This window comes from Phytophthora cinnamomi (genome assembly GCF_018691715.1).
Source record: "Phytophthora cinnamomi strain GKB4 chromosome Unknown Contig1, whole genome shotgun sequence".
Taxonomy (NCBI): Eukaryota; Oomycota; class Peronosporomycetes; order Peronosporales; family Peronosporaceae; genus Phytophthora; species Phytophthora cinnamomi.
In genome coordinates this window covers 385,621-404,348 of record NW_027150934.1, presented here as the reverse complement: position 1 = coordinate 404,348, position 18,728 = coordinate 385,621, and the positions used below count along the sequence as shown (strand labels likewise).

The window sequence follows — 18,728 nt, the reverse complement described above, 5'->3', positions numbered from 1 at the left end:
CGGAGGCGGAGACGGAACTGTCGGCATCCCAGTTCACGATGGTCGAGTTGTAAATATGAAGCGACAACAAATTCTCAAGACGTTGAAAGTCAGTTGGCATCTTGAAGCCAGGGCAGTGAGCAATTGTAAGCGTAGCGAGTACAACGTGGTCCAGTTTGTCGAAGGACATCTGATCTGGCGACGTGGTGTTTTGAGCTTGACAATCGTAAACCAAACTTGCACATGGCTCTTTGCCGTTTGAAAACCACGGTCTTGTTACAGCCCAGCAGCCGAGAATCTCGTGCGTTGCTGCACGCTGTGCTGCGAGAGAGTGCAGGGTCAAGACGATTATCCCCCACAGAACAAACCCGACGACTGTTGTCACATGTTTCCACCCCTGGAGGGCACGAAAGTCCCCCCATCGGCTCGGATTCTGGGAGTCTCTGGTTGGGGGATGTGACTCGGTAGGCTTGCTGGCGTTAGCGCCGCTTGTTTGTGGCTTTACCTCGATGTAATTCGTGCTCGGACCCTCAGCCATTGGGATCACCTTCACGTCACCACGCCCCAGCAACTCGCTCACGGTGAACAGCGATAACATTATGCTGAGTTGCGGTATGAGTTTTGTGGTAAAGTCGAACAGGCTCGCTGTAAAAATTAATCGATTCTCCAGAACCATGGTGACGATTGGAACGGGGTCAAACAGGAAGTTGGGGTTGGTGAAGCTCTTGTACTGGATGTTGAATTCCTCAATGTACGGGAGGAAAATGGTCAGCGGTACGATAATGACCATGGCGAAACTGATCGTTGCGTCGTATGTTAAAGTAAGCACTCGTTCGACGGCTGGTGATTTTCGGAGGAAAAGCTCGATGACAGCAGTAGTCCAGCAGTTTGTAACCAGAAGCGCAACCATCACGATGTTGAGCTCGGATCGAGGGAGCAAGTTGCTACCTCGGTATGCTTGGTATGTCTGCGAACTTGCTTCGAGAAACTTTTGGAGCGCAAACACAGTGGAGAAATGTTCACTCTCGACGCCGAAGATGCCACGACGAGAGAAAACACTGTTCCACACTTGAGCAAGGGGACCCGTCACCAAACGACGTAGCAGTGCTGGTCGAGACCTCAGTTGACTGGCCGATTGTGGGTCTTTTGCCATGTTCTTGCCCAACCAGCCCAAGCGATTCGACAGTATCCGACTCGACATGAGTGTCCGAATCATGCTCGACCGCAAAGTAAGTTGTCTGGCTCTGATCGACATCAGCACAAGATTTAGCACCCGGATGCCGTGCACCGCGCCGACGATGCCGAACACGACGCCGTAGAGCCGGTAGTTCTGGACCCCCCTGAGCGACCACATCGAGACGAAGGACGGCATGATCGAGGTGGTGAGGAACCAGTACGTTATGGCGACGCAGATGAGGAAGGTTCCACAGGCTGCGTGGGTTATCACGATGAAGAACCATGCTGCGGAGTAGGACGCTGGCGAAAGCTCCAGCGTGAGCTGTGGTGCGCGTTGACGCGGGGTGGCGCTCTTCTGCTGGAGAACTGCTGTGGAGCTCATTCTTCACGGAAATGGTCGGGTTATCCTCACAGTACTCGATAATGGTGGCGCTGGCGTTGAAGCTCGCCGGTGGGTTGCCAAATTGGACACTAAGGAAATCACGGTGTTGTGCTTCAGCCTCCTTTTAGATTGCTCTAGGCTGGGCCCAAAATGGGAGCATGTCGATCCCCCTCTGCTCAAGGAATAAAATTCGCGCCTCGAGTGTAAATCTAGACTGGCAGCCTCCATTAATATAAAACTACTAACACTTTCAACTGTTGCTCTTGTCCGTCAACGGTACTTTTTCTTAGCGTTCAGACATTTGGACCGGGCCAAGCACAACGAAAAGTGCAAATATTAGAGAGCCTTTAATGTTTTAAGATACTGTATAAATAGCTTATAGTAACTTTTAACAGGGAGTCTCTGTAAGAACTGGGCTGAAACCGCCGATTTTGGGGAAAAGCATGAGCCAAATCTCATTAAATCCGGAAAAAACATTATAGCAGTCAAATTGCCACATATGCCTTATTTGGCACTTATGATGACATAACGAAGGTTGCATCCTCGCGCGATAACTAGCCTTCACGCTGCTGCAGCAGCAAAATCACTTATCGACTTCAGATTGAGTGTCAGGGCGTGATGGAGTTCGATCTAAAAATAGTTATAGTGCGTAATAGGAAAACGCCAACAAGAAGTCAAAGACGAAATAGAAGCTCAATCATTTTCGTCGGCACAGCTGAAACTTCGATAACAGCCAGTTCCCCAGCAAGCTTCATATCAAGGAGGCTACGTTTTGCATGAGCTATTAGATTATTTTCGGGTGTTGAACGTACTGCGCGACGTAGGAATCAAATTTTCTCTGCATACCGTGTTTTGCCACCGCCTAGTTCTTTCATGAGCTGAGGAGGAACGGTTGGTCATGATGCTCGCGTTGAATTGTTCATATAAGCAACGAGGTCCCTCTTGTTGCCTGTGCTGATGTTGAGCTCACTCTTGCGTGCCACTCCAAATAAACACTAATTTGGAAATTGTCTTTTTCTACCACACGAACGACACACCAATTTGGACAAGGCCTTTGGAATCGCTGCGCTTAATATGGAAAACACTATAGTCTATGTGGAAGGCGATACGAAGATGAACAAAACATGTTTGGGAGAATTCATTTTGCGAAGATGCTTAAAACGTATGAGAGAGTGTGTGGTGAAGGTTTGGCATCGATTGGGCATTTTCCGGATTTTCTCATTTTGCAAAAGCCCCCAAGGCGTGCCCAGTTCTTAGAGAGACTCCCTGTTAATAAGTTAGCTTCCCCACGACGCCACGTTCGACGTACAGATATATCTAAGCATTGATAATAAGACATCACTGTCAATTCGCGGCCAGCTCTTTCTAGCGACAGGCTGTTGCGGGTTGCAGTGCCTTTCTGGACAAGCGTGTCGCACGCCGATTATCAAAAATTGAGGCATACCCTTGTTGTCGCGCACACTGCCGTAAGCTAAGGAGAACAGCAAAGGCGCGCCGCACCAAGATGCAAAACAACAAGGTGAAAAGGCAACTTGCTCCAAGTTCCGACGCTTGCTTATTCCATCTTCGCGGACGCGCGCAATTGGCGGAAAAGGCGTCGTCGCACGGCTCTGCGCCGTGGCGACTGAAGCCTTCGCGGCATTGCAAGCCCGCAATGGTACAATGGCGCTCACGGCTGGTACAGTGCACACTGAACCTACGGTCGATCGCAGCAACGGCGGCCCGCCCTGACCAACAGACCTCTCGTCACCAGTGTTCGTCCATCAGAAGCAGCGTCGCAGTATTTCAGCGGGCTCGAGTCTGGCCCGGCCATGGTCATCCTGAACCCTCTCTCAAAAGCACAACCCCGCTCTCGCGCAGTACTGTCCCCCTGTCAAATCGCAGCGCCACACATCAATCAATACGTCCGCATCAGACGGCATAAGTCCTCAGTCTCAGTACCCAAACTCGATCCTCTCCTTAATCATCTTCCACAGGGTATCAAGTTTGACCGTCGTTGCATCTTCCTCACGGCACGGTACGACCTCGCTGATTTTCGGCAGGCCGGATCATCCGTTCCATTTCCTCACGCACTCCCTGCGGCCCTCGCGTCCAGCGACTGCACGACCGCCTCCCCCCTCGTCATGGGCGCAGAGCTGAGCCGCCCCGCGGGCTCGGACATCACCAACCTCATGGAGGACGCGGCGCGCCGCCGCGTGGGCAGCAGCAGCGCGCTGGACAGCCAGCGGCGCGCGGCGTCCTCGGGCTTCCCCACGTCCGCCAGCACCACGTCGCTGTCCTCCATGGGCGGCAGCAGCCGCAGCAGCAGCGCCAACGCCAAGTCCAAGCTGCTGGAGAGCGGCCTCTTCTCCAGCATCCGCCGCAGCCGCAACAACAGCCGCGCCGGCGCGCACCCGAGCAGCGGCGGCGGAAGTGGCTCCAACCCGTCGCTGGACGCCATGAGCGCGGGCGGCGACCACGCCGTGGAGAGCCTGGACCTGCCCATCGTCGAGTGGGAGGGCTACGTCACCAAGCGCGGCCACCTCGTGCGCAACTGGAAGATGCGCTTCTTCACGCTCGAGGGGAACCTCGTCTCGTGTACGTCCTGCTTTTGATTGTTTTTTTTTATTTTATTTTATTTTATTTATTTTATTGGATGTGATGGGGTATGCTCTGCTGCAGACTACGAGAACAAGGTGGACGCGCGCAACCGCAGCCACCTGAAGGGCCGCGTGAATGTGGCGTCCGTCAAGATGGACAAGGTGGCCAAGAACGGCCACGGCTTCGACTTCTCCTTCGAGACGACGGAGGGCAAGGTCTTCTACTGCAGCGTGCCCACGCACTTCGACCAGCTGGCCTGGGTCTACTTCCTCGAGGTGGGTGGGTGGGTTGAGAGAGAAGAGAGGAGAGGAGAACGTTGCAGTTGGAGTTGAGCTGGTGGATTTCTGACGGCGCGTGTTTATATTTTTTTTTCGTGATGTGATTTTTTTTACGTTCAGGCCGGCGTGGACTGCATCAGCATGCGGCAGAACAACCGCCCCGTGTACAACACGTACCGCCACGGCGCGCTGCCCGACATGCACACGGAGAAGGCCTACGAGGCCTACAGACGCATGCTGGGCGGCGAGCCGGCCGTCGTGACGGAGCTGCTGTCGTACTTCAACAAGGACCTCGTGTTCTCGTCCTCGTACCCGAAGAGCACGCCCTTCAGCGGCGACTACTTCGGACGCGAGGGGCTGCTGCACTTCCTGGGCGCGTTCCAGAGCAACGTGGACCTGATCGAGATGAAGGTGGAGGACTGCGAGCTGGATGCCGGTGGCAGGAGTCTGACCGTTAAGGGCTCGGAGACACTCAAGAGCAAGCACTCGGGCGCGGTTATTACGCAGTCGTGGTCACACCGCGTGCGATTCGGTCCGAACGGACGGATTTTACGCCTGCGCATGGATGTGGATCTGAAAAGCGCCACAGGTAACTGGAAGTCGTTCGGCGTGAAGAATCCGTACTCGGAAATGTCGGATGCGTCCATCCGATCCAACCGGTCGCTGAGTATCTCGATGAAGGATTTTACAGTGTACAACGTGATTGGCAAGGGCGGTTTCGGAACGGTGGTGAACGCTGTAAAGAAGAGCGACGGACAGATTTACGCCCTTAAAATTCTCGAGAAGGGCAAGATGACAAAGTACGACGTGGAGAGCTCGTTTACGGAGATGCGTGTAGCGCAGAACATTCACCACCCGTTTATTGCGGGACTTCGCATCGCATTCCAGAGCAGGACGAAGTTGTTCCTAGGTATGAACTACTATGCTGGCGGTGACCTTTTCCACCACATGAGCAAGGGCTCTAGCTGCCGGATACCGTCGGACCGTGCACACTTTTACACCGCCGAGCTGGTGCTGGGTATCCATCATTTGCACCAACATGATATTCTCTACCGCGATATTAAGCCCGAAAACGTGATGATTGACGCTGATGGTCACGTTGCCCTTGTGGATTTCGGTCTCGCGAAGCTGCACGTCTCGGAATACAAGGGTGCGAAGACCATGGCTGGTTCTCCTCAGTACACAGCGCCAGAACTGCTACTTCCCAAGGCAAAGCGGTCTTACGGTAAGGCTGCTGATTGGTGGAGCCTGGGCATTTTGCTTTACGAGATGAGCGTTGGCAAGTCTCCCTTTTACGACAACAACATTGAAAAGATGTACCACAAAATCCAGAACGACCCACTGGTTTTCCCATCCAAGCCGGTGCTTACAGACGAGCTTAAATCAATTCTCCGAGGCTTCCTTCAGAAAGACCCCACGAAGCGCCTTGGTACCAACATCAGCGACATTCTTGAGCACCCGTTCTTCCGCGGAATCGATTGGGACTTGTTGCTGAAAAAGCAGATCACGCCTCCATGGAAGCCCAAGCTTGCATCACCTTTGGATGTCGATTATGTGGACACTGAGTTCACCGACCTGGACGTGCACAACGAGGTGCAGTCGCCCACGGACAAGTCAGCAGCCAAGTCGAAGGGGTTCCTGTCGCTCGTGTCCAGCCGCGGCAGCCGCGAAAAGGCAGCTCCCCCAGTTCAGGATCCGACCTTCAAGGATTTTACCTACTTTTGCGAGGACCCGGATGCGTTGGTGGAAGTGACCAATTTGGTGTCCGAGTTGCGGCCTCCGCCTCCACCGCCTAGTCCTAGCAGGGACGGAGAAGACTCGGACGAATCTGATCGCCTGGTGGAGCATGACAACTCGATGCCCTCCGAATGCGAGGGTACGCCCCTCTCATCGTTTGTGGAGAATGGACACTTGAACCCGATGCCAATCTCACCCAAGCAGTTCCACGAGGGCCTGAAAAAGTTGGAAGCCACGATGACAGAGCAGTTCGAACGCGTGGAGGTAACCATCTCCCGTGAGCGACCGCCGGTGAAGAAACCCACTGAAAGCTCGAGCTCTAGCAGCGATGAGCAGGAGCGTGACCGTGTTCACGTCGAGAAGTTGGTGATTTCACACCCACCTATTCCTATTGATGCCACAGGCACAACGGTGTATTCGGCAGGGTCGACTGCGAGCCAGAGCATCAGTCCGGTAGCCAATTCGCGGGGTTTATCAGGTTCGAGCGATTTTGGAAGCCAAGAGACAAATTCGCGTGGCCACTCGGCCTCAAGCCGAGGTCAGTCTGCTGCAGCGGCTGACCATCGGCCTATAGTGGAGGCGGAATTTTAGCAAAGCCGTGGCCATATATTCAGGGATGGTGTCCAGCGGGAGGAAGACAAACATGCACGAAAATGAGGTGCGTGTTATGGATATAGCGTCTCAATGTTTCCTTTCGCGATGCTGTGCATGTTAGACTGACAAACAAGAAGAAAATAATCAAAGAAGCCAAGAATTCGTGTCGTCTTTACTGAGCGATGTGCAAATTTACCGTCCAACTCCCCGGTGCTGCGGCGTTAGTCCTCATCAAAGATGTCCATGACTTTAGTTGCTTGGCTTACATCAGTGTTATCGGAGCCGCCAGTGATAGCATTTGAGACTACGCGGCGGAGAATTGAGAGGCCTCCAGAGGTGTACAGCCGTAACAAGGTCCACGCAATCGCAAGCAAAACAATTGTTCGGGCGTACGAGGATTTAGGGGGCTCCTTCTTGTCGTCGAGCTTGGACAGCAGCACCTGCCGTGCAGTCTCGAGAAACTCCTCGCGATCCGAGATTTTGTGATAGTCGATACCCTCACGACTTAGCAGCTGAGCGATCTCAGTGTTGGTCATCGATTTGAGCAAAGAATCCACAGAGTCCACAGCACTTGGCGAGGAATCTTTTGCACTGTCCTGCTTCCCTGATGACGATGATTTCTTGTTCCGCTCGTCCTCTTGAAGATCATGCAGCATTTGCTGGACATTCCGATCGGTCAGATCAATCCTACCGTACGCACAACAAATATCAGACAAAAAGTTCAACGCCCAAATGCACTTGCAGCGTCTTACCCGCTTTCCTTCGCGTTCTTGATCATTTCGGGCGTAGGGTTGAAAAAGTCGACGCATTTCAGCCGGCGGTTGCGAATATCTTGTGCTTGAGCGATCTTCTCTCTGATTTCAGAGGCGTACTCGGCCTTCCCTTTAGCCTCGAATCCCCGAGCGAGAGCTTCAGCTTCTTCCACCTAATGTTCGGTTCAGTATTGACGAGTTATGAGAAGGACGAGCTCCAACATTACGGGTTGAGTGAACAGTGTGCTAGATAGTACGTACCTCCTGCTGGAATTTTTCTTCGCGAGACTCTTCATCGAGCTGGGGGTCCTTCGCTAGCGAAGCCTCGTCGTATACTTGGCCTCTGTTAAACATCCCGCTAAAAGTCTCTTTATCAAGAGCTCGCTGTTTCGTGCGCTGCTCCATGAGTTCGCGGAGCATCTTCCGCACTTCTCGACTCTCGGGGTCTACCGCGTACGCCTTCTGGAGATCAGTGATAGCTCGGTCAAACTCGAGAGCTCCAGATGATGCAGGGGTGATCAATGCCTGTGCTCGTCTGCAAAAACATCGCAAAATGCATCAGAACCAACACATCCAAATACAACATTGATATTTTTTGTTTTGGTCTTCGGCACCTGTAGTACGCTTTCACGTTCTTCGGATCCAATTCGAGTGTGTCATCGCATGCTCTGATGCAGACTGAGTACTCCTTCAATTTGAACTTGGCCACTACACAGATCCAGATCCAACGAATATAAGAGAATACCCAAAGTCACCGTCAGGATAATACGACCAACCTGCAATGTTCAAGTAGCACGATATCTTGAGCGCATCGAGTCTCTTTTGCTCTTCGGGGTCGTCGCACTTAAAATCGGTGATCAACATGTCCCCATCCTCGATTCCCTTCTTCTTCCAGCCAGGGTCCTTGTTTTCCAGGTACTTGAACACCGCCAACGCTTTCTCGTATTCTGCGACGGCTTCTTCGTACGCTTCGCCATTGAAATGCGCATTCCCCACCGCCTTCATGTCCTCCGCAGCGGCGATCCGTTCAGGAAAAGGCTGGGTGCGAACGGTCACCACGGATTCCTGCATGAACAGCGAGTGCTGGAAGTACTGCGGCCACGAATCGAACTGGGTGCGAAGCTGAGCCTGCTGGGCGCCTTTCAGCTTCACGGCTTTGGTCATGAGGTCCGCGAACGGGTTCTCGGCCGACATGTCCATCTTGATGATCGACTAACACCGCTACGTAGCACTCCGCTTCCGTTGTCGTTTGTAAGTGAAGGGGCGCAAGTTCGAGAATGCTCGAGCCCCAAACGGTCGGCCACGGTATGCTAAAGGAGTGCGTTAGTAGTTTTATTGAAAAGTATATATTAAATTGCATGTTCACGACCACACCAATACTGTATCAGAGCGTTAACGAGGGCCTTAAATCCAAGGGGTACGTCGTTTCACTCTTATCTCTCCCTGATGCAAAAGAAAGTTTCCCACATCAATGTTCGTGGGGATACACAACAATTTCTCCAATATGGCTGCTAAAAATACTGGATACTGTAATGTGCTCCGTCTTGCGCGTGTGATCTTTGTGTTTGATTGCCAGCCCCGGGATGTTCTGCAATGGGACCTTGGGCAGTGGCAAGTGCGCTCAATAAATTATCTATTCAGGTATGATTTCTATTGACAAACCCTCGATAAATTCATTTTCAGTAGTGTACGAATAGAAAATCTCAGCCGAAACGCTTTATTTAGTCGTGTGAACATCGCGGGTCTCTTCTTCATAGCGATCGCCATCGTGGTGCCCTTCGACACGCTGTGGGATATCGTGAACTTTGGCGTCATGATGTCGTTCAGTATTGCCAATATTTCGCTGACGTTGGCGCGCATGAAGCCGCAGTCGCCCAGCTTGGCCCCTATACGCGGTTTCTGGCGGCCAGATGCACCGCCTTCCTGTTTCCTGTACCAGGACGGCTACGAGAAGAGTTCGTCCACGGCGTGCCTGGTTCTTGCCGTTATTTTCTTAGCCATCACCGTGGGTATCGCAGTGGTGCTGTATGTCAAATGCCCGCAGACCGCTAATTCACCAGGTCTGTTCGCCGCTCCGCTGGTGCCGTTGACCCCGATGATCCGCATTCTCGCTATAATAACTGATGTACATGATCGCACAGATTGACCACTTGGCCCAGGGCCGCAGTATTGCCTGGATGATTGTCGGTGCGTTCCCGTACTTCTTGTAAGCTTACGGTTAGTTCCATGCAGAGTCGCGCCAGCGACTGGTGAAATAACATCGTACCGTTCCCATGAAACCACACAAAAATACTTCCAAGGACAACACCTTCTTATGATGCATCCGGTGGGGTGTTGGCTACACTAGTTCGGCTAGTAGTATTTGTGGTCCTAAGATGACTACCGTGTGACTTGGCGGGTGGTAAGAACAACTCGGGCCTAGGCTTTCGTTGCTCGCACTTTGATATCTGTTCTTTGCGCCCGTAGGCTTCACGTAGAGTATTTCCTCGATTAGCAGCAAAATGAACCACGAAGCAATGGTTCTCCGGCAGAAAAGTTCCATTCTTCGGGGTCCTCCACCTCTGAAGCTTGACATCTCGCGCGTCGCGTTCGGAGCCGCATGGCTTTTTATCATGGCATTGCACGCGGTTTGTGGAACCTACCTCATCTGTGTCGCCATGACCTACTGGTTCATTTCGACGGATACAATGCAGTTTTACGCTTCAATTTGGTCACGGTCGGGCACCGAGCACTATCATCTTTACGGGTTCGTATTCGGTATGATCGGCGGTGTGCATGGTGTTCAAATCCTACGCATCATCTTCTTGTCAATCCGATCTCGACGGCTAGTACTCTCGTCGGGCACCAAAATGCTTCAATCCTTTCCCCTAGCGAGGACAAACCGCATGAACCGCTACCTTGATGGGATCTCGGGGTTAGTTGTACCTTCATCACGGCTGCAAGAGGCTTTGGTACACTACTGGAACATGTTTTTTTCTCGTCAAGGGCTTTTTGGCGTCGAGAGCGAACATTTCTCCTCGGTATTTGCACTGCGTGAGGTGCTGGACGTCAGCTCGCAAACTTATCAAGCGTTCCGAACAAGTAATCTGCTACCGAGCGTTAAGTTAAACGATTTCAACGTCGCCTTGCTGGTCGTGGACTGCTGGTCGACTGCAGTGATCCAATATTTTCTCCGGAAGTCGCCAGCACTACAACGGGTTATAACACTTCTTTCTGACGCGCTCATCAGCTTCTTCATGGTGGTTCTTATACCGCTGAACATCTTCATTCCATTTGTGAACTCGTTCAGTTTCCAGCATTCTGAATTCAAGAACCAGAACGTTCTGGATGACACAACTTCACTGGCATTATTTTCACAAGAGAATCAGTTGATCTTTGTAGCAAGTTTGGGTGATTTCGTGTCAAAGATTATTCCGCACATGGGTATCTTCTTGTCCCTTGCCGCAGTAACTGAGCTGATCGGTATCAACGAACCAAAAGTGTCTCCATGCGAAGATAGCGTCGACGAAGCAGTCGAACTAACTGCAAAACTCGAAAATGACGGAATCAAGACACTCCTGAAGGCATCGAGCACAATCGTAGACGGACCACCAACATGTTCAAAAATGCACGGATGCTTAAGAAGGTTACGTACGCTCTACCAATGGGAGCACGTGATTGCAGGAGTAGTATTTTTCTTGTGGGGGCTCATGATCCTAGCACTGCACATTGCTGCGGCCCAGCGGGCTACAAGCTATGATGTTGCGGGCTGTCGAACCGTCACTCGACCCTGGTTCTCGAATGGGAAGGTACCATGCTCCAGCTTGGTATACGATTGCTACGCCAGAAACACTACGTCACTGGACGACGAATCGCTCAATTCTTTGGATCCCAAAACGCTTGTGGGATTGGCAATTGTCCACTGTCCTGCATTGAGCATGCCCACCAATTTTCAAGTTTTCACCAGTCTCATGATGATCCACGTCTACAACTCGACAATAGTGAACTGGGATGTCGATAGTTCTATCTCGGCGTCTAAGCACACACGCTTGATGGCAGTTTTTATGAGGAAGGCACAGATGGTCGAGCTTCCGGCAGGGATGATGCAACCGTTGCCCGTCTCTTTGAAAAGCATTCGGATGTCAGAAACGAACTTATCTGCGCTACCCGAGGACTTGAGCACACGATGGAATGCACTCGAAGTGGTGACTTTCGATGATGGGGCTTTAACGGAGATCCCGGAAAGCTTCTTCTCCCTAAATCCTTACATAATTTCGATCGCAGGGAACCAGATTAAAGCAATTCCAGCGCTGGCGAATATGCCTCCAGGTACTGTCATCCCCGTAGTGCGACTGACGGGCAACCCACTTCAAGAGCTCCCTGCCGAATTGAAGGCATCGAACTCGTTCATTGTGTCGCTTGACGTCCAAGATACAGAGCTTTCGAGTTTTCCGGCGTGGGTGCAGTCTCAGACGAGTGTCGTATGGGCGTTTGATACTCCATTTTGCAGAGCGTCGAAAACAAATTCAGCCAGCCCACCGGTGGAATGTTTTGATTCAGGAAGTACTGTGGCCGGTTTCCCCGCCGAACTGTTCGATCGTCTCTATAACATTGAAACTGACTAGTTGGTAGGAATCGCTCAAAAGTTATCAAACAGCCAACTTCGTAATAGTACGGCTACCATAACTACATGCACACTGCTTCAATAAATATCTTCTGACGTGAGTGTGCAGGAAGTGTATGATTTATTGTGAAAAGCACTCAGAATGTCTAATCGGATAGTAAATCGGCTGATTTAGTGTCTTATTTTGAAACAGGAACCCTTATTTATTTCTATCCATCCCTTATTTAGAATTGGGTATCCCTAATTATAATCGGTCTTATGCAGCATCGCGTCAAAGCTATTTTAGAGTCGGAATCGATTTGGTCTCTAAATAGGCTGAAATGTCAGCTCCAACCTCGGCATTCCGAGGAAGTCCGCACAAATAAATCCACCGAGCAAGCGGCTATGCAAACACTAGCCAATATATCAGTCAAAATAGGAGGAATAAACAGGACGAGCAGAACCAGCGTCCGTGTCGAGGACGCGGAGTTTCGCTTCGATCCAGAGGGCAGCTTTGATGACCTTTACGCGAGAGCGGAAGAGCGCATCGTGGCCGCGCTAGTTGCTTTCGATATTAGAACGTTGCGCCCTGATACTAATCTCTACGCTAAGCCAAGTCAAGGCGCCACTCAGCAGGGCTGGGTGGATTAAACCACAGCTCTCCATTGAAATTCTGCGGCATACATCGTGTCTCCGCTGTCTCTCTCCCTCACCACTGTTCTGATAAGATGGCTTTAGAGCCCAGTTCCCAACTCCTATTTAAGCCGACTTACTCAGATTAGTACCCACATTAACTTCCTATTCAGTACAAATTACCACGTATCGTTTTTGCTCACAGCCCTGATTTACAGAGCTATACGGAATGACAAAATCGCCGGTTTTCACAATACTTTATATTTTTAATTTTGGTATAGACGAATCGCCTGCTTTTTCAAGGAGCAAACTAGTAGACCCCATGTTGCACATGATACTTGTTCTCTTGTGTTGTGCTTTGCGTGTATTGTGGCTAGACCAGGTCGTAACTCGTTGTTTTAGCTAATCACGAAGCTTAACATTCGTTGATTTGCCTGGGTCTTACTTCGAGAAACTTCGAGTAGCTGCCTTACTCGAAGAGTGTTGTGACGGCTTTCGTTGATTCTCTTGAATTCGTTGGCGTCTGACTTCCATTTTGTATGAAAACTTTTGCGTTTCTTGTGCGTTTGTGCGCACACGAATTCGTTTTCCCCTGGCGACTTTTCGATACAACCACTGTTATTCTGAACGACAATCCAGAGTTTCCTCCTTCGATCATCACTTCATGGGGCAAGTAGACTTGATTAGCTTGGAGAGTTAGGCTCGCTGGAGTTCCCCCTCGAGCGCATCGTGATTGGTCTCGTTGTGTTCCCATGTCGAGGCCGTGATCATGCTTCTTGCCGCATCTCGGAGCATGCCAGGTTGTAAACGGGTGTACACTGAAGCACCAGCTGGACCACCTTCACATTAGTCGAATGGCCAGATCACTCTTCCCTGCCGCCAGAAGTGCGCATGCACCTCCTATTCGCAATGAATGACATGTGTAGTCTTGAGGTGATAAGCCTAAGCCTCTTGCCGCTTCCTTGATGAGGTTCGCCACGGTCGTCTTCTTGATGGTCCCTCGCCGTGAGGTGGATGTGAGATATGGGCCCAGGGCCACGCTTGCTGCAATCCGGTTCTCTCGTATCTGGAGGCACGCTTGCGCCGCTACCACTAGGCACAGCACCTGGTGCTCTGAGCGGTAATGTCGTACGACCACTCCTTGAGCAGCCCGGTCGCCTTTGTGAGATTCGAAGAGAACCTCCACCGAATGGATGTCGTCGCCCCTGGGGCTTACTTGGTCACCTTGTCTGTTTCGAAGGATCACGTTGTCAGCCTTGACGCAGTGTGTTCTGTTGTTGCCTGTTGAGTTGTCCACTGATACTGGTCCCCAAAGCTCTGAGCTTCTATCGAGGAAGAAGAACGCTAGCACGATTGATCCCCACAGGAGGCGCCCTTGTTCGTCCAAAGACCCTAGTCGATTTCGCATCTCGAGCAGCATTGGTGTAGTAACTGGCTGCTTCCGCTCCACTTGACTGTTTGAGCGTTTGTACCCTTGAGCGATGAGCTCAAATGCCGGATCACGGTAATCGAGTCTAGCGTTCCGGACTGCCTTGTGCGCGAATGCCACCGCTGCCATTTTTCCGTCGAAGGTCTGGTACTTGTTGCCTGTCCTGGACTTGTTGTGCCCCTCTGAGGCGCACAACCCGGCGAACAGTCCGACCATCCTGGCTTGTTGTGCCCTGGGCAGCTCGTCGATCCACACAGGAAAACCGAAGTCGTTGCAGAACGACTCCCAAAACTTGAAGTTCTTGCTGTATCGTCCGAGGGTCTTTGGCAATTGCAGCCTCCTTGAGCTGTGTTGTCTTGTCCTCGATCCTTCGCCGGCGCTCGCGATCTGTTCATCGTAGTAACATTGGTTAGTACTAGTATGTACATCACACTTTGGGGTCTGCTCCATGGTTCTGCAGAACGTGTGAGTCGAAAGGTGAATCCGATAACGAGCCTGGCTCAGGGCGCACTGGCGCAAATGTTTCTGCCCTTCAGGTGAACGACAGTTCATCCTGTCGATGAGTCGTGTGACCCAGCGGGACTCGCTGTGGATAGTAACATGCCGCCAGGCGTCCTTGGTGGTGAGACCTGGTCCCCATTCCTTGGTTACCCTTGTGATCGCACGGGATACTTCAACGTCGTCCACTACGGTATCGGTACAGGTGATCAGGAGACGTTCTCTGAGAACCATACTTGAGATCGCTAGGCCGTTTTGATGTACCTGCACCAGCCAGACGTCGTTGATGTGCGCTCTGCGTTCGAACAGTTCCATGGGGATCCCGGCGAACTCGTTTTGGAAGGCTAGCTCTCTCCACCACTGGATGTCCTTCTGAAGGGTCTCCAGCATTGGTACTCCGGCCTTGTGGCGTCTCCGGCATCTTGTTTGGATGGCCACCAAACGCTGGATGAAAGGCTTTGTGATCGGGATGAAACTGATGACATGCCGCAGGACTCCAACCAGGCTGTCCAGTTGTTTCATTGTCACGAACTTTCGCCTGGCGATGTCGTCCAATGTCCTGCGCATTTTCTGGATCTTCCTCTGAGGAACCGAGATGAGCTCGTTGGGAATGTCCCAGTCAATGCCGACTGCGTGGAAGCATCGCGACCAGGTCGTGAACTTCCTTTCATGCCAGCCTGCTGATCCGAACACGAGTTTGACACCGTCTCGGAGACGTTGTTCTGCCTTCTGAAGGCGGTTGCCGATGTCGACTTCGATGAGGACGATGTCGTCCACGCACTGGAATATCCAAAACGGTTCCGAGTAACCGAGAACGCTTGATGTGCCAGTGCGCTGGTAGTGTCTGACAGCTTTGCCAAACACCGCGAAGAAGCCCGGGGATGACGTCCATCCGAAGACGGCCATGCCCGATACTATGCCATGGTTGGAACGCGGCATTCTTCCCCCAAAGGCGGACGCGTGATCAGCATGAACGGGGACATGGTGGAATGCGTCGGCGATATCCGCGACCATGGCGTAGATAGCGTACCCAGGGTACCGGCGATGAAGATCGCGCACACGTTGAGCGATAGAATCAAATGGATCCAGGGGATGCTGCGGAATTGGTCTGGTCATTGACCGAGCCGCCAGGCGGCGCCGATAAGTCATGGATGATACGACCGTCGAGGTGGAGAGGTATGTCCTTCTTGGGCACGAGAGCAAACGAGATGGAATGGAACCCTGGGTCCAACTGAATCGCCGATAGAGTGGTGACCAAGCAACGTCCCTTGTAGTAGTCAGCGAGGAGCTTGTCGACGACCACTTCCGCACCGGCCTCGGTACCTCTATAGTTATCCGGAAGGGGTCGCACCCCACGCCGTGCAGTGGAGTTGGTCCATGGAGGAACGACGCCATCGGTGGCGATGGCACATAGGAACCGGAGCTGAGGATACGTGGCCAAGTGGACTTGATAGAGCCATGGGCGGAGCGCTTTGTTCGGTCGAGGGTCGTCGGAGGTCTGACCTCTAAATACGCGCAATGTCCCAGTAATTCCCAACTGGGGAACCGCGATGAGGGCATCCAGGATACCGGCATCAGCGAGAGGGATAGACAACGGCGAAGAACCAGCTGCCAAGAACGCCGAATCCATAGGAAACGGGATGTTAAACCGCCTGGCGGTAGATCGCAATGTGTCGAAAACATCCGCTGGGACGCATCGGGGCACTCCGTTCACGACACAAGAGCGAGAGATGTCGAGATCGATGTCGTGTAGGAATTCACGATTTTACGAGTCCTCGTCCCTCAGCCTCGACAAATGGGACGAGTCCTACCAACAACACACGCTTCCCTCGAAAGGTCGGCGAAGATTGTTGGGATTAAACCTGAAGACCAGGTCCGATCCCTTACACCGGGCTGGAAATATGCCTTGTGTTGAAGTATCGGTCAGGAAGGTAGAACCCACACACAGGCACCACCAGCCACGAGCAACGGCTGGGGTGCGTAAATATAAACGCTTTCGCGCTAAACCCACTGTGGTCCCTTAGAAAGGAAGGGTACCGGGCCGGTCAAGGCCTTTAACAGGGGCGCCGAGGTGAAACCTCGGCCAAAGAGTCAAACACACTGGGGGGTCACGCCACGCACCCAGGTCAACGTACAAACGTACAGGGAGGACTCTCTACCTCCCAACACTCGGCCACTATCCACTCTTGGCCTTACCAGGGCGAACTCTCGGTCAATGTACCTTAAGCTCACCGGCAGACATACCCCGCGTCGGCCGAGCGTATCCTGACCCTACAGCGAAGCTAGCTAGACTTACCGTAGACGGACTTGACCCTGATGGCTTGGGGGGAATATTCTGCTCTGATTTAATAGTTAGAGGCGGTGAGACCTCGACTATAACTAATCCCTAATGTCTATACAAATATCTAATATGGACCGAGCCTTCGGTCTAATCCTACAACCGGACGAGCCTTCGTCTTAAGTCCGGATTCCTAATAGGAGGCAAAAAGGGTATCCACTATGACTACCTGGAGGGCTCGGCGGGAATTTATTAGGACCCGCCGTGCCCCACAGTCACTAAGTAGCTTTCTGTCACTCTGGCGCGGTAAATATGAGTAGCCAATAGGAGACCTCGGTCTTCTCCTCTCAAAGCCTCGATGCCGTTAGACCTCGGTCCGGTGACTCCACTCCGCAGTCAAAACCCAATCTCACAACGGCCCCCACCTCGACGCGAACCTGCCAGGTGGTGAGCGTCGTGGTGCACGTCATTGCTGCCAGCATGTCTGCTCCCCCGAGCCCTCGGCAAGGGCTGCGGGTCTTCACGTCGGAAGCTCTCGGCCGCGCTCTCAGGGTAAGCTATGTAGTGTCTTCGAAGCTTCGCTGGTTTCCTCATGCTAATCCTCCATGTCTTCTTTGCATGCCACAGTATGATCCAAATGCCTTCATCGTGCCCTTCCCTCCTGAGTTCACGGCTAGGTTGGTCGAGGCCTCGGCGGGGCCAACTTCCGCCTCTGACTCGGACAGCGGGGCACCCCGAGGTCTCCCGTCATTTCCTGCGCGCGACCTTCCACCGAGAGGTGACGCTGTGTCCAACCCCAGTGCCTCGGCTCGTTCGCCACCAACTCCCACCTCTGATTCGCACAGCGGGGTGGTAACGAGCTCTGAGGCCGCGGATTCGGGCCGCGTCAACGGTTCGCCTCCCTGCTCTCCGCGGAGCCCTCGGTTGGACGAGCCTGGCGGCACTTCATCCAACCCGACTCAGTACTGCCGGCTCGAGGAGGGTGAGGTCTCGGAGGCACCTTCTCGGCGCCCTCCGAACCCTCGTCGTGATGTTCTTGAAGACGCTGTCCGGGACGCCGCCGAGGATATGGTCCGAGAGCTGCAGGATCACACCGAGCAGCGTTTCGCAGACCTCGGTCACCTCATGGTCGGCTTGGTGCGTCATCCTCCGCTCCGCCTCGACTCTGATCTCGACCAGCGCCTGGAGGACGCCCAAACTCTCGGCGCGGTGATCCGTGCATTGGCTCCAGATGCGCCGTCGCCTGCCCCCGGCTGGGACGCAGAGATGGCTTACCTTCGGGCGGAGGTTCGTTACTACCAAGATCAGCTCACGTACAGTGATGCGTTGCTACGCCGAGAAGTTGATGAGCGTCGCAAGTTCGAGGTCCTCTGCAACCAAGCCTCGTTCGAGCGCAACCAGCTCGCTGAAAAGTTTCGAGTCACTCGGGAGGAGCGAGACTTCCTTTCTCGCAAGATGGACATCGCGGTGAATGCACTCCGGCAGAGCGCTGAGATGTCTGACAACTTGAAGGTTCGATGCTCCAAGTATGAGAGCTCGATCAGGGAACTTCGGGCGGTCATCAAGAAGGACCGAGAGGGGTTCAAGTCGGGGCTAATTTCGTACACGAAGGCAGTGGAGAGGTTTAACACCTTCCTCCGCCAGCAAGATGCTCAACGATCCAGTTTGTGTGGCCTCGACCTCCCCGATGACCCGTCGCTTCCGCCTGTGGTTTCCTCGTTGCTCGGAGAGCTCGACGAGCTGGGCTTGCGATTGTCCGAGGTCGCGGTGGGCTCCAAGCGTCCTCACCCGATCTCCTCGGCCTCGACGACCAGCTCCCAAAAGGTCTCC

At 52.9% G+C, this 18,728-nt stretch overlaps 2 protein-coding genes across 2 annotated transcripts; one reads left to right on the top strand and one right to left on the bottom strand.

The window, feature by feature from the left end:
- Positions 1-3,660: 3,660 nt before the first annotated feature.
- IUM83_06247 (AGC/AKT protein kinase) lies at positions 3,661-6,476 on the top strand (the record flags this gene model as incomplete). Its single annotated transcript, XM_067930435.1, has 5 exons — positions 3,661-4,114; positions 4,199-4,392; positions 4,516-5,620; positions 5,768-6,271; positions 6,472-6,476. 5 exons carry the CDS (start codon positions 3,661-3,663, stop codon positions 6,474-6,476), a joined length of 2,262 nt encoding a protein of 753 aa, XP_067800446.1.
- A 471-nt stretch (positions 6,477-6,947) lies between these two features.
- Positions 6,948-8,678, bottom strand: IUM83_06246 (HSP90 co-chaperone CPR7/Cyclophilin; the record flags this gene model as incomplete). Its single annotated transcript, XM_067930434.1, has 5 exons — positions 6,948-7,413; positions 7,479-7,651; positions 7,740-8,013; positions 8,093-8,186; positions 8,255-8,678. 5 exons carry the CDS (start codon positions 8,676-8,678, stop codon positions 6,948-6,950), a joined length of 1,431 nt encoding a protein of 476 aa, XP_067800445.1.
- Positions 8,679-18,728: the final 10,050 nt, after the last annotated feature.